This window comes from Eretmochelys imbricata, chromosome 21 (assembly GCF_965152235.1).
Source record: "Eretmochelys imbricata isolate rEreImb1 chromosome 21, rEreImb1.hap1, whole genome shotgun sequence".
NCBI lineage: Eukaryota > Metazoa > Chordata > Testudines > Cheloniidae > Eretmochelys > Eretmochelys imbricata.
The window spans coordinates 9,329,414-9,344,628 of NC_135592.1; the positions used below are offsets into that span (position 1 = coordinate 9,329,414).

General features: G+C 49.5%; 1 protein-coding gene across 7 annotated transcripts in view; it reads right to left on the minus strand.

The window, feature by feature from the left end:
* FOXP4 (forkhead box P4) overlaps nt 1-15,215 on the minus strand; it is an 87,984-nt gene that overhangs the window by 27,155 nt on the left and 45,614 nt on the right. For 5 of the 7 annotated variants that reach the window (XM_077839111.1, XM_077839112.1, XM_077839109.1 and 2 more), the window contains 4 exons: nt 4,203-4,350; nt 3,278-3,280; nt 2,856-3,060; nt 2,314-2,418 (listed from right to left, as the gene is read on the minus strand). In XM_077839111.1, the coding sequence (XP_077695237.1) occupies nt 2,314-2,418; nt 2,856-3,060; nt 3,278-3,280; nt 4,203-4,350 (461 nt within the window). The remainder of the gene's footprint in view (nt 1-2,313; nt 2,419-2,855; nt 3,061-3,277; nt 3,281-4,202; nt 4,351-15,215) is intronic. The other 2 variants (XM_077839106.1, XM_077839107.1) reach the window with 1 other exon arrangement.

Here is a 15,215-nt window from a genome sequence, read left to right on the forward strand (position 1 = left end):
CCACCAACCAGCAGCAGGAGGTACCAGGATTCTCACTGAAAAGCCTGTTTATGGGAGATTCCCAGCCCTATCTTGCAAGAACAAGATGTTAGGGACAAGCTTTCAGACTTGTATCTGAACTAACCCAACAAAATGCTTGAGTTTCTTTCATCACGACTACCTATCCAGCTGGAGATGGACTAGGGGTCTTTACTCCTTGCTCCTCTGCATGGTGGGACTAAGACATGAGTACTTCTGCGAAGAATAAGCTGTCAAGTGTTGTGGCATTCTCTGCCAAAGGAGGAAAGTGTAAAATTGAGGGTGGGGGGGATCTTATCTGGAAAGCGCTTTCATTCTTTCGTCTCAGTGTCAGAAAGTTTCATTCTTCCTTTCTGTGCCCAGGAATTCCTCAAACTGCTCCAGCATGTATAAGAAGCCCAATAACTTGGGTACAAATTGGCCCCGTGGATTTAGATGCACCCAAAAATTCAAGCTGTTTGAAACATTTCAAATTTAAAAACGGAGACAAATTTTTTACAAATATCTTTGCAAAAATTCTTCCCCCTCTTTCAACCATCTCTGCCCAAATCATTGGAGAAGCTCAGGATTCAGATGGGAACTTCACAGATGGTGCCCCACTCTGCATGAGTCAAACCAAAACCAGCGATCCAAACACTGCGGAGCTTCTGATCTAGTTTCAGTGATAATGGGTTGGGCCCATCCCTGCTTGCAATCTGCTTGTGAGGTCAGTTAAGTATTAGACCCATTGTACAGATGGGGAAACTGAGGTGCGGAGAGGCGAAACCTTACCTCAGGTCTGGTAGCAAGCCAGAGGCAGAGAAGGGAATAGAACCCAGGAGTCCTGAGACACCAAGCCACTTGCTCTAACCACTAGGTGGAACCCCTCTCTGGTTCCTTAGCTACAGCAAGGCACAATGCCCCCGTCCTCTCCTCCTGGCTCTTTCCTTTGAATAAAGATGCTTTCTCCTTCTTAACCCATCTCCCCCGACACACAGCAGTCACTCTTCCCTACCCCTGACTGAGCCTGCCTTGGTATTCACTGCAGATGGCACCTGTTCCACCCTCCGGTACTCCCTGCCTGAACAAAGTGGGGAGGCAGCCCCACGGCTGGCGAGATCAGCTGACACGCTGTTTGTAAAACTAAAGTCTTTCAGACACAAATAGACACACACACGCACAGTGCATCTCTGCCCCAACTCCCACAATATTCCCTTCAGTGCAAAGGGGGGAGGGGGGGGGGAAAAAACAAAAACCCGTCAGTTTCTTCTGATGTCTTTGCTAAAAATCCCGGCTACAAAGAGATCTAATTGCAAATGAACTAATTAAGTACACCTCTGACGAAGCGTGAAAACAATTTGTTTGACCCTGACGCTAGCAGAGGGCTCTTAGACAGCAGAGTTAATCAGCCAGTGACAGAGCCCACAAGCGGTGTCAGCAAGCTGCCGCGCTCCCATCTGTTTCTTTCTCTCCTCTCTTGCGCGTGTTCTCTCTCTCTCTCTTCCCCCCTTACTGAGGGTGAGCTGCTAACTTTCCTCATTTGTCTTCTCTCGCCCTCCCCCACCCAAGTCCTGTGATTTCTCTAGATCTCCTACAGTCTCTTCTCCTCTGGCACACACTCCCCCCATCCCTCTCACATGCCCCTGGATGTTCAGACTAACCGCCTTGTTATGGGATGGGGGGGCCCCAATTTGGCTTTTATGCTTGAATCTACAGTTCACCTGCTGGCTAAATTGAGGAGTTTCCAACTCCAAGACACAGGGAGTCCTATCATCCCCCTTGTACAGATGGGGAACTTGGGCACAGAGACACTAAGGCCCAGAGTTTCCAAAAAAGGGACGAGTGATTTTGGGGGCTCAATCTGAGACACCCCCCCCAAAGGGGCCTGACTTTCAGGTAGTGCTGAGCCCTCTGGAAATCAAACCCCTGCAAGGTGCTAAGTTGGGTGCCCCTGCAAAAAATCACTAGCCACTTGTGGAAAAATCGTAGCCAGAGGTTTTTGTTTTTGTTTTGTTTTTTTTAAGGCCACACTTGTGGCCTCTGAAGAGAGGATGAGCTCTGCCTAACCCCAGACAGTTGGAAGTCATGGCTTTTCTGACCTACCTATACTGCCCTCAGCTCGGGGTGCAGGTGCAAGGACCACCCCCTCCCTCTTCTGCCCAAAGCAGTACTGAAGTACAGGGTGCTAGCGACAGGTAGGGTATGGACGGCTCCCAAACGCAGGGCAATTTGCAAACCACCACACTGGCTGCACAACATGGGGGAGCCAGGAATGAAACGACAGCCCTGGAGAGACACAGCAGGGGGGCGACCTACTTGACAAACTGTCCCAAGTCCTCACAGAGGGTTTCACAACCTGGCCACTTGCATTCTCCGTGTCCGTACAGAGGGTGGGAGCCGGGGTTCTCTTCATGAGAAGAGCTGCTGAGAGAGAGAGAGAGAGAGAGTGAGAGTGTGAGAGAGACGAGGGAGAAGGAACGAACCGTTACATTGGGGATCTTACACATGTCAGGCTGGTTACTGCAGTTCCAAAGAAGCTTCCAGACCAGGACCACCCCAAGATATTAACACATCTCCTAGCACCTTTCAGCCAAGGCTCTCAAATGCATCAGTCAAGCCTTAGGAGGCTGGTGAACATGATTACAGCTCATTTCCCGGATGGGTAAGTGGAGACGCAGAGAGGCTAAGCGACTTGCCCACGTAGCAACAGAGCTGGAAACAGAGCCCAGCTCCCTCAATTCCTAGTCCACTGGACTATGCTGCCCCCACTCCCTAAGGCAAACAATGGACCCATTAGCCATCTAGCCTTTTCTTAGACCTACAGGGCAAAATAAAAGGCTGCCCCAGCTCGGTTCTACCTGTCCCTCCTTGGCGTGAGCATGGCGCTCTGTCCATTGGGGAGAGAGTGGTGGGAAATGGGAGGCGAGACCTTGGTGGCCGAAAACGAGGTAGAGTTTGAAGTGTTGGTGGTCAGGTCGAGGCCCTCTTGCTTGATGCTGTCTTCTACGGGCTGGGTAGCGGTGACCTCTTTCCAGAGCTGCTGCAGGTCCGAGGGACACACAGCTACATGCCGGATGGGGTCAAGAGAGAGAGGAGGAAAAACACACGCAGAGAGACAAGGGTGAAGATATGGACTGGAGAACCACCGCTAACCAACAGTAACCTGTGCTGAGAAGAACCCAGCGCAGGGCAGCTTTTAGTTTCATCGAGGATGGGTGAAGAACATCAGCCTGACAGCCCTGGAGGCCTAAGCGCTATCTAGCCATGGTGGCAGCAGCACCAGCTTCCCTCTCACTGCCTTGGCTATCGCCACAGGAAATTCAGTGGGTCTGGTTTGCAGACACGCGAGGGAACCTTCCTTTCAGGTTTTGCTCCACGAGGCACCCAGACTTCCCCCTGCCCAAAGTTTTGTTCTGAGCGTGGGGGTCCAGTGAACCCACCGCTCAGTGGAAACGGCCCAGTTTCATCTGGCGGTCTGTCCCGCCTGCCGGAGCCACACACTTTCAACAGGCAGGTGCAAACGGTCATTTGGCCCTGGCCCCAGGCTTGGTTCAAAAGGATCATAAAGCTCTCGGAATGAGCTGGGGGGAGTTTCCAGTGCGTGACCCAAACCTGGGAGGGTCCTGAGTGAATCTAGGGGAAGTCGTGCCTTGCTCTGGCCTCTGCCCTTCACCCAGATGGGCCACCCCTCCACAGGCAAACAGGTCATTCATTCTCCAGGCAGAAGAACTCTGCCTTCTGGGCACGCATCCCTCGTTCCCAGCATCTGCCTGTACCACCAGCCCCACACAGGAACCTCTATCAGCCAGGGCATTAAACAGACAGGAACCATATACGCAAACTCAGGGCCCGGTCCTGTTCCCACTGATTTAAAAGGCAAAACTCCCATTGCCTCCTTCATTGGCAGCAGGATCGGGCCCTGAACTTACAGAATATACCTCAACTGCTCCTGTGCAATTTTACTGCTATCGAGTCTACGAATCACTGTTACCGCTCCTGTATAGCCCACGACGGTGCCGGAAGGAGACAGACTCAAGCGGGCCTAAAGTGGGTTGAAAACCACCCGGTGGCTACTAAAAGCCTAAGAGCTCGGAGGCTGCGTTTGTAGCAGCTTCGCAGGGGTAACGCCCACCAGGCCGACTGGAGCGGAGGGCTCGGGCTTTAAAGGACGGAAGGAGAGGGCGGAGGTTTGCCACGCGCTTTACCTTGTGGAAGGGTCTGCAGGGGAACGGTGCCTTGTCCCGGCTGAAGGCTGACCAGCCCTTGGCGCTGAAGGTTTAACAAGTGTTGCTGCTGAAGCTGTTGCATCTGCAGGAGCTGCTGCTGGAACGCCAGCTGTTTATTCCCCAACGGCTGCTAGGAGACAAAAGGGAAAAAAAAAAAAAATCAAAACATTATTTTCGACACTGCAACCGAGGCCTTAAAGGGAAGACGGGCCCCGCAGAGCGCCACGGAGTGCTGGCTCCCGTCATCAGCCCTACGCCTGGTCAGCACAGATCTTTGTCCTAATTGCTGGTCCTCGGTAGCCAGTCAGCATGTAGCCAAGACAGTCTTTGATCTATCGGAAGAGGAGGAGAAGGAAGGGGGGGGGGAAGAGGGAGGAGAGAGTGTGAGTGTGCGTGTGTGCTTGCTTAGAACACCCGAGTGCTCCAGCTCCATCTGAGTATGATGAGTATTTCCAGCGCCTGTGCATTGGGATCGCGCAGGGGGCTAAAGAACACTACCGCTGCTTTGCGCTGCTATTCGGTGCCTGGCTGAGGCTCTCCACACGCCTTACAAACATTCGCCCATTGAGCTTCCTGGGAAGAAGGCAAAGTTATCATTAACCCTATATTACAAACGTGGTTACCAGGAGTGTTTTCCCAGGGCTGGAAAGAGGCCAAGATGGGTAAATAACATCCCTGTTTTATGGAGAAATATTTATTTTTACCAAATAATTAGCTAAGCATCACAAGCCCGCCGTCAGGTAGTTGTTGGACAATTTGTACAGAGCCTAGCACAATGGGACCCCATTCTTGGCTGGTGCTAGGCACTGTCATAAAAGATAACGTATAAGAACTTGCCCTCTAGGAAATGTCCACCTAATCTCCTGGGGCTAACAGCTGGTTCATGGCCTGTAACAGGACGGTTTATATTCCTTGCTAAACTGATTTCTCCCCCCTCCTCTTTGAGTATTTACTGTTGTAACTCTGGATAGCCTTGCTGTTCATATAAGTGTTTAACCTCTTCTTGAATCTTGCTCCGCTCACAAGCTTGGGCCTCCAGGCTAGCTTGTGGCAATGAGTTCCACAGGCTCCATGTGTAATTGTATTCCCTTTCCTCAGTTTTGAATGTGCCACCTCACAGTTGCAGCAAACGTTCCCGTGTTCTTGACTGATGAGACGGGGGGAAAATGGAGGTTCCCGATCTCCCTTCTCTATCCCATCTGTTAATTCTGTATGCTATTATTTGTATTGCAGCAGCACCTAGGAGCCCCAGTCCCAGACAAGGATCCCATGGTGCACAAATACAGAACAAAGACCAGGTTCAGCTGCACTGTAAAGTGGGCAATCCCACTCTTTATACTGGCTGTTCAGGTCGCAGTGTTTCCAAGCCCCTAATTGTGCTCATTGCCAGTCTTTTGTCCCTCCACCCCTTTAATTTTACACCACGGAGAAGGAACCCAGACCCTCAGTTGCACCTGTGGGCTGGGAGAGACCAACACAGAAAGGTAAAGCAGTTGCATGGAAGACCACAGAAGGTACCGCTCAGGTAAGACATACCCTCCCCACCTATCAGCTGACTAACTCAGGGGTTCTCAACCTATTACCACTCTGGGCCACATATGCAGCTCTCCACGTTTACATGTGCTGCATCCACACACCATATATACGACCTGTATGGCCCTTAAGAGGTCACACGGGCTGCAGCTGTGTGCTGGTTGAGAACCACTGCTCTAACCCTGCTAGGCTGGAGCCATCTCTGGGGAGGTGATAAGAAACACATAAGACATAACTAGAGGGGGAGAGGTTTGAATGGGGGAGGAGGGAAAGGGCAGCTGCTGATCTGCGGCAAGCTGGGTGAGAGGGAGCCTGTACCTGCCCATTCATCACAGCAGTGGGCTTTGCCATAACCCTTCCAATTCTGGATTCCTTGGACCTGTTGTCAGCACACAGGCCGGCCAATGTCAGGTGTTAAGGAAGCATTGCCTCTCTGAGTGCAGAGAAAGCTGGGAAACTTCCAGTTACTGCTCCAGAAATCTTCTCTCATCTCAGATACACATTAACCTAAGACAGGGAGCTCCTGGAGAAGTAAAAATCCACAAGGCCTGGTCTTCACTGCACAGTTCACTCGAGCACTGCCCCTAACTTGAGTCCATACACAGATACCTCGCATTTCTCCCCCAAGTTGGCTGGCCTGAGGAAAAAGTTTTTTTTACAGTCAATGTTCTCACTTAGGTTGTAAGCTCTTCGGGGGCTTGGACTGCCTTTATTCTGTGTCTGTACAGCCCCTAGCACAATGGTGCCCCAGTCCAGGGCTATGGCTCCTAAGTGCCGGGGTAATACTGATAATAAATAATATAATAATGTTGGGTGAGGATTCACAGCTTGGAGCCATCGTGAAACAGTCATCCATCCCCGCCTCATACGGAGTGCCAAGAACTGACCCAACCTGAACCTCTGCCCAACTAAACCCTGAGCTTCTAACCGGGAGCCAAGACACCTTGTAAATTCTGGGAGAAGAGACTCTTCTTGGAAGATTCCCAGGTAGGTGCAAGAGGTTTGGATCATTTTGGACAAGACTGGGAAAAACCCAGGAGCTTCTGACCGTAAGCAGGAGGGCGGTTAAACAGTACAGCTGGGAACCAGAAGCCCATGGCTCTGTCACCAACTCATTGCGTCTTTCTAGGCAAGTCACTCACTTCGCTGTGCCTCAGTTTCCTCATCTACAATGGGGATAAGGAGGTTGACTCACCTCAGTGCTGGGCTGTGAGGGTTAATCATTAGCGTCTGTAAAGCAAGGTGAGCTCTTGGGTTTCCTTGAAGAACAGTAGGGTATTTAGATCTTTGGTTCTCAATCACTGGGCCAGAGATGGACAAGACCCTGTCTTGCACATCTCCCGGCCAGGATGGCTCCCAAAGGAGAAATCAACAGGGCTTTATCCCCCAAGTTTTGGGGTTTCCTGTGCTTGGTGACTAAGGCACAGACTATAGTGCTCTCCCTTCGGAGAGAAAAAACAACAACAAACCTTCATCTTCTAACTCCTGGGTGCCTGGGAGCCAACGCACACTGCGCACTCCAAGGCAAGGTCAGGAACGTGGGGGTGCGAGACTCCTAGCCAGGGGACCAGGGAGGACTATCTTCACAGCACTTTGGTGGGGAAAAGATGTGAGGAGAGCAGATTCCTGAAGGCCCCAAAGGAGACTGAAGTTGTGCTCAGTGGTTGCCAGACAGTCATTCATTGGGAAGGGTTTTATGGGGGTGTGAGACACACACATGTAGGCCTGGAGGGGAGGGCAGGGAGCCCAGCCCTTGCCTTTGTTACCAACGGCAGCCAGAGTTTACTTTCTCCTTTCCCCATGGGCCTTTCGGCAAGCACAGGTTCCTGCCTGTTACATCAGGCCACCTGAACACTGCCTCATTCACTCAACTTCCAGGCTGTAAAACAGAAGGAAATTGGGAGCGGATTAAGTCATTAGGATCCCCGGGGCAAATCACTTTCACCTCATAACTCAATAGGGCTCTTTATCTTTTCCATCTACCTGCTCCAGAGTCCTAGGAACCCTACACCACCTCCAAGGGGCTCCTGGCATGTGTACGTACAGGCAACAGCACGGCAGCTGCAGGGACTCAATGCACAAAGTCAGCAGGGTGAGACCACCTCTCTGCGGCACCCGCCAATGGGGGATCTCAAAGCTCTTCCGACTCTACAGCCCTGCGTGAGGCACTGGAGGATCGCACCCATTTTACAGACGGCCGCACAGAGAAGCGACTTGCCCGACATCAGGGGTTGGGGCTGCGAACGGAAACCAGGAGTCCTGCCTCTCAGTCTCCTGCTCTAAAAACCACAGCTGCACTGAATAAATACCAACCTTTGCCCGTTGGGAGGGGAGGGGTCACAGCCATTTTTAGGCCATTCACACTCAGCTCCAAGCTCGAATTTAACTATCAAACTGCCGAGCTTGTGTGTGTGTGTGTGTGTGTGTGTGTGTGTGTGTGTGTGTGTGTGAAAAGTCACATCAGCTTTGTCTGGCTTCAGTGTCATTCAAAATTAATAACACCGTGGGGCTTTGGCTGGTGCTTGGGCCATGTGTGCCCCAAAAACGCTTCGTGAGTCTTGGATGGTTTTATCACATGAGGATTACCTATTCACGCCCTCTGAAGCGCCTGGCATTGGCCATTTTTGGAAGACAGGATACTGGGCTGGATGGGCCATTGGTCTGACCCAGTATAGCCCTTCTTGTGTAGGATTTCTAATAGCCCAGCCTCCTCCCCTGCCCAAAATCAGGTGGGGTAGTTGCAAATATGTTATATATAGCCCAAATTCTGCAAAAGACAAAAAAGAAAAAATCATGCCCTCACACCCAGCTATACCCTCTACCCCCACCCTTTTGCCCTCCAGCAAGCCACATCCCTCCAGCTCCCTCTTATAGCAGTAGGGAGGGGGTAATTCATTCTGCCAGGGAAAATAAAGTTTCCTTCTGGTGTTGCCTGGCCGCTTGTGTCCTTCCCTCCCCCACCGCAAGATGTGCGGCTGCCATAGTCTGTGGGTTTCTCTGGACACTTTCACTTTCAGAGGTCATCCGCGGCGCGCTCTTGACAGAACCAATGAAGTATGAAGCTTATCGGCCCACCGATAAAAATCTCAAACACAAAGAAAGTAATTCCTGAACTGTGCTCTGCCAGTCACCAGCGGCCGTTGGGGCGCTCCGTTCTCTCGTGTTGCGGAGGTGGGGAGATGAAACGGGGGGAGAGAGGGGAGGGTTAGTAGGGAACAATCCAGGGTCCTGTCCCTCCCCCTCACCCCCGTGATCCCCACACTCTTCCCCAGAGACGGGGCCCGAGTTCCGTACCGCGTTTTGTCTGCACTCTGTTTACATTAGACGCAGCTGAGTGGGTGCAGCTACTGGGGTAACAGCCGCCGTCACTTTGATTTATGAGCACATCAAGAGGAGTTTCGGCGTGACACTCTGGACTGACAGGAGCACTTCATTAATCTGACGCCTAGGTTACTTGCCAGCCAATCCCCGCGCGCTGCCTCCCCCCGCCCCGCCAAGCTGTACAATATCAGCCGCTACACGGGGGCCACGGCTGGAGAGAAGCCGTTTAAAAAAAAAAAAAATCCCCCTCTCCCTCCCAAGTTCTTTGGAAGCACAAAGGGACCAAATTTGTAACAATGGGGACTGCTGGGTTCACCCGTACCCTGGCTCTGTTTAGAGCAGCCTTGCTTCAAAAGACAGCAGCAAGAAAATTACACCCGCCTGGACATCACTTCTGCTTTGCCTGCACTTATCAAGTGGAAGAGGAACATGGCAAGGATACTAATGATGTAAATTTCCCACCCCATGAAAATAAAACTACTCAGGACAGGGTGGCAGAGCTTTGCTTAGAGGGTCAGCACTACAAGATGCCTTAAGTCTTATTTCAAATGCGGTAGGTGGAAAATCCAGCCCAACTCCTGACTCAGCTGGACAACAGGGTCATCTCACGATTTCCTCCAGTGTGCACACCTGGTCTCTCTCACGCACCCACCCACTCCTCTTTGCTCACTCTCACCCCATTGGTACAAAACAAGGAAGTTGAGACAGCAAACTCTGCTTTGTTCAAACCTCAAACTCCCAAGGTCCATCCCCCACCTCATGGCAAGTGATCTCTGGAAGAGATATACATGGCACATCACTGCTTCCGCCTGGACAGGATATAGTGCTACACACTTTTCTGCGCTCTCCTCCATCCTCCTCTTTTCCTGTTCTTCTCCCACTCCTCAGGAGGTTTCCAACTATGCTCTGGTTCCACTGTTCCGGCTAGAGAGATCAAACTCTCCTGCATGGCAGGCTGCTACCTGTTCTGAACCTCACTGTACAACACAAAGACCCAGGCAGAAAGAGATGCCCACCCGCCGATCCCCTGACACCTGAAGACAAGTCGGTAACTTATAGTCACGCCACACTAATCCATGAACTCAACTGAAGGGAAAGAAGTCACTCAGCTTACAAGCGTTGTAGTGGGGTTCGTAATTAAATACTACCATGGTTGCCATGAAGGAGACAGCACTGGCCAACAGCTACTACATGGCGGTATCTGCAGTAATGCAGTTATTCCCTATTCCTTTAGCAAACAGTGTTATCACAATTTACCACCAAGTGTTTCCTATTGGCAAATGTTGACTTTTTAATGGCAACCACCTAATTCAGTTTGTGAAATTGATCCCTATTCAGAAGGGCTGCCCCACGGCCTACACACCACTTGCTCAGCTGTAAGACAACAGGTGCCTGCCATATTAAGTGAGGCATCGGACGGGTGCTGGCCCTGTACACAAGAGTGAACTGCATCATTTCCAGATGGCACGTTGATCGTGAAACAGGTCCCAAGGCCCACTTCCAAGCTGCGATTCTTTGTGCTCAGACCACTTCAAAGTATCCCTAACACACATCCACTTTGCCCATAATTCCAAAGCTCTTCCTTTCCCAGATAACTTGTTTTGTTGGTCACTCAGGGCACTGGTCCGGAGTCCTTTCCTTGCGACAACTCTCCTTTCCATATTGGGATCCCTTCGGAAACCTCTTTGCTGGGTTTGCAGGCAGGCTTCATGGCTGTACTTTAGTGGTGTTTAGGAGAGTCTTTTCACACACATGCACCCCTCTGATTACTTAGCATATACTGAATAATCCCCCAAAACATAGTAATAATTAAGGAATCCTTAGAAAACAACAAGGCATTGATTCCTGTTGGATCATTAATCAATAAGCAGCTTTTTAAACTAAGTAAATCCCTAGGTGAGCCCTTTGTCAGAGCTCATTAGAGGCACTGCAATATAATGTTTGCGGCCAATGGGAAAAGATGCTCTGGGAAACGCAGATTTAAGCCTCTTGGGTTTCTTAAGCATATCTGGATATTTCAGCCACCAGGACGTAGTTTGGATCAAGTCTGACCCCTCCACCTTGCAGGTCAATGCTACAACAATAAAGGGGATGGACTAGATGACCTCTCAAGGTCCCTTTCAGCCTTACATTTCTATGGTTCTCTCCTTTAAGGGCTTGATTCAAAGCCTATTGAAGTCAATGGGAGTCTTTCCATTGATTTGGTCAGTCATTGGCTCAGGCCCTAAGGCCTCAATTTGGCAAAGTGTTTAGACACATACTTAAGTACAGCCTCATTCAGTAAAGCACTCAAACACATTTCACTTCTAAGGCCTTGCCTACACTGCCCCTTACAGCGCTGAAATTTTCTTCAATCAAGGGTGTGAAAAAACTTTAACTTTGGCTGTGTAGACTTACCCTAAGTCTTGCTGAAGTCAAAGGGGAATTGAGCAGATGCCCAAAGTTAAGCCTGTGCTTTGCTGAACAGGGACGGACTGCTGAATGGGGACCTCCGGGGCATATATTCCCATGGCCTCGCCATACCAAGAGACGGCACAAAAGCAACCCCCACGCAGGAGACTGACAAAAAGCTCCCCACAGATGCCAATGAAGGTGTGGCTTGTACATAAGAAAATAAGAATGGTCATGCTGGGTCAGACCAATGGTCCACCTAGCTCAGTATCCTGTCTTCCGCCAGCAACCAGTGTCAGGTGTTTCAGAGAGAGCGAATGGAACAGGGCAATTTATCGAGTGGATGACATCCGTTGTCATCCAGGCACAGAAATGTGGGAGGAGTCCAGAACAAGCCTTGGTCCATACTACAGAAAGACAAACTATATTTTTTGGACAGGTTTCAGAGTAACAGCCGTGTTAGTCTGTATTCGCAAAAAGAAAAGGAGGACTTGTGGCACCTTAGAGACTAACCAATTTATTTGAGCATGAGCTTTCGTGAGCTACAAGTGAGCTGTAGCTCACGAAAGCTCATGCTCAAATAAATTGGTTAGTCTCTAAGGTGCCACAAGTACTCCTTTTATATTTTTTTGGCCTTTTTTTTTTTTTAAAAAAAAAGAGAAACAAACCTCAGAGATGCAGAATACGCATGAAGTCATTTAACAATTCAATCATTCTGAGAAGACTTTCAAAGTGGCCTTCTGGAATAAAATGCCAATGCTGTACAGGACTCACAAACCATAACCCCCTACCACTAAATTCTCCACTTTGTCTTTTTATCCTGTGTGTGTGTGTGTGTGTGTGTGTCTCTGTGTGTGTGTGTGTGTGTGTGTGTGAGTGAGAAAAAAAAATCTAGAGAGTCAGGCACCTAACTGCCCTTTGTGTGCCTTTGAAAGGCTCCTCCCAACCCATTGCATCTTGCCCAAATCCTGGATTGAGAGCTCTCTGGGGCAGGGACTGCCGGTGTGTCATTTGTTTGCACTGCATCCAGTAAAATGGGAGCCCAACACCTGCTTGGGATTCTTTGGTGCTATCGCAATAGAAATAACAGTTTAAAGATGCCAGGCAGATCTGAATGGGCCGATAATAGTGGCTTTATCTCAAATATGGCAAGTTGAGATGGTTTATTCCCCACCCCCGATAGATTGTGGAGTAAACGAATACTAGACAGAATAAAAGCAGCACGTGCAAAGAAACATACCCCGGAATAGTAGTAATACAGTAGAACCTCAGAGTTACGAACTGACCAGTCAACCACACACCTCATTTGGAATCAGAAGTACACAATCAGGCAGCCGCAGAGACAAAAAACAAACAAAAAACGCAAAAGCAAATACAGTACTGTGTTAAATGTAAACGACTAAAAAACAAAGGGAAAGCAATATTTTTCTTCTGCATAAAGTTTCAAAGTCGTATTAAGCCAATGTTCAGTTGTAAACTTTTGAAAGAACCACCGTAATGTTTTGTTCAGAGTTACAAACATTTCAGAGTAACGAACAACCTCCATTCCCGAGGGGTTCGGAACTCTGAGGTTCTACTGTAGATGAAATGAGAGACGGGGACTAAGGGAAATATAAAGGAATAAATAGAATAGCAATGCTCAACGGATGGCCCCAGCAAGCCAGCAGTAAGCCAGCAACTTGCCAGATCCTGGCATTTGGCATCAAACAGTGCCAAGGATAAGTTACCCCAAAAGTAAGGGCTCGTCTACACTTACAGATGTTCCTGGCATAGCTATGTGCGATTTGTTACTCGATTAGCCGTGCTGGTAAAAGCCCACAGACGCAACAGATCGACAAACTATACCAGCCTAAGCATTTTTAAACTGATCCAACAGCAGAGGGTTGTGCCATGATTGCTGTACCAGTGTAACTATACTGGCAAAACCTCCTAGTGTAGACAAGGCCTAACTCACAATAGGCTGACATCTTAGAGCAGGGAGGATATTCACACTTTATTGGCTCCTGAGCATACAAGAACCACCTGCACGGAGCACGTGGGGAGGGCTTCATCTCACATCTGTGGTGGTCTGCGATTGCAGACAAGCTTTGCATCTTCACCAATGGGGTGTCCACACTGGGTCTCTTACAGGTGTTTGTATCTAGGCTGGTGTTGAACACTAGATGGCACGGCCATGTGTCAACTCCATTGTCCAGCTGATTTCTCAGGCTATCAGTCTTTTCTCTCAAGTTTTCATTCAGACGCAAGCACGTGGCTCTAAATTTTCAACTCCAGAAAGATCACTGCCAAAACAGGGTCCATGCCAGCTGCCGGCAAACACCTTCCTGAGAGACAGGTCAGCTTTTCCTGGACCTCTGCCCATTCTCATTGAGTTAGTGCTTACAGGGGATACCATTGCACTGCGTAGGCCAGTGGTGCCTGACATGACCAAGAACACACAGTGAAAAGCCCTCTTCACTGAAGGCAACAGGGCAATCGCCTCCATGGGTATTATTCCGAGGATGCTTTTGGCCCAATGGAACTAGGTTAACATGGACACCTTCCTACGCCTCTGACGACTGTTCTCTTTCCACTTCTTCCACTCTTAGAGATTGTGTCCTCAAGCTAGAAGAGACTAGGGGCTTTTTAATGGATTAAAGCATCAACTGGAGTAAATGAGACAACTGAAGTCTGCTGTCACTCCAGATAGGGGTAGACTGAGTGAGTCCAGATAGATAGGGGAATTCTAGGAATGAAGACAAATAGGATTCTTATCCGCACACAGGAACCTACTGGCCCTAGTGACACAGTTATCCTGCAATCACCTTAAGATGCTTTCTTATCAGATAGAACAAAGATGCAGGTTTAGAGTGGGTGGAAATTTTTTGATTTCCCTTCTCCCTGCAAAATGGCCTGATTTTGAAAATGATTTTTTGTGTGCGCAAAAACTTTTGACTTTCTCAATATGGGGGTGTTGAAGGGCCCTTTGTCTCTTAGGGTACATCTACTCTGTCAACACACCCGCTCCCCATGGCAGAGAGTTTCAGAGGCCCGGGTCAACCAAGTCTACTTGTTGGGCTTGGCTACGGGGCTAAAAATGGCAGTGAAATCTGATGAGGTTCAATAAGGATAAGTGCAGGGTCCTGCACTTAGGATGGAAGAACCCAATGCACAGCTACAGACTAGGGACCGAATGGCTACGCAGCAGTTCTGCAGAAAAGGACCTAGGGGTGACGGTGGACGAGAAGCTGGATATGAGTCAGCAGTGTGCCCTTGTTGCCAAGAAGGTCAATGGCATTTTGGGATGTATAAGTAGGGGCATAGCGAGCAGATCGAGGGACGTGATCATCCCCCTCTATTCGACATTGGTGAGGCCTCATCTGGAGTACTGTGTCCAGTTTTGGGCCCCACACTACAAGAAGGATGTGGATAAAATTGGAGAGAGTCCAGCGAAGGGCAACAAAAATGATTAGGGGTCTGGAACACATGACTTATGAGGAGAGGCTGAGGGAACTGGGATTGTTTAGTTTGCAGAAGAGAAGAATGAGGGGGGATTTGATAGCTGCTTTCAACTACCTGAGAGGTGGTTCCAGAGAGGATGGTTCTAGACTATTTTCAGTGGTAGAAGAGGACAGGACAAGGAGTAATGGTCTCAAGTTGCAGTGGGGGAGGTTTAGGTTGGAGATTAGGAAAAACTTTTTCACTAGGAGGGTGGTGAAACACTGGAATGCGTTACCTAGGGAGGTGGTAGAATCTCCTTCCTTAGAA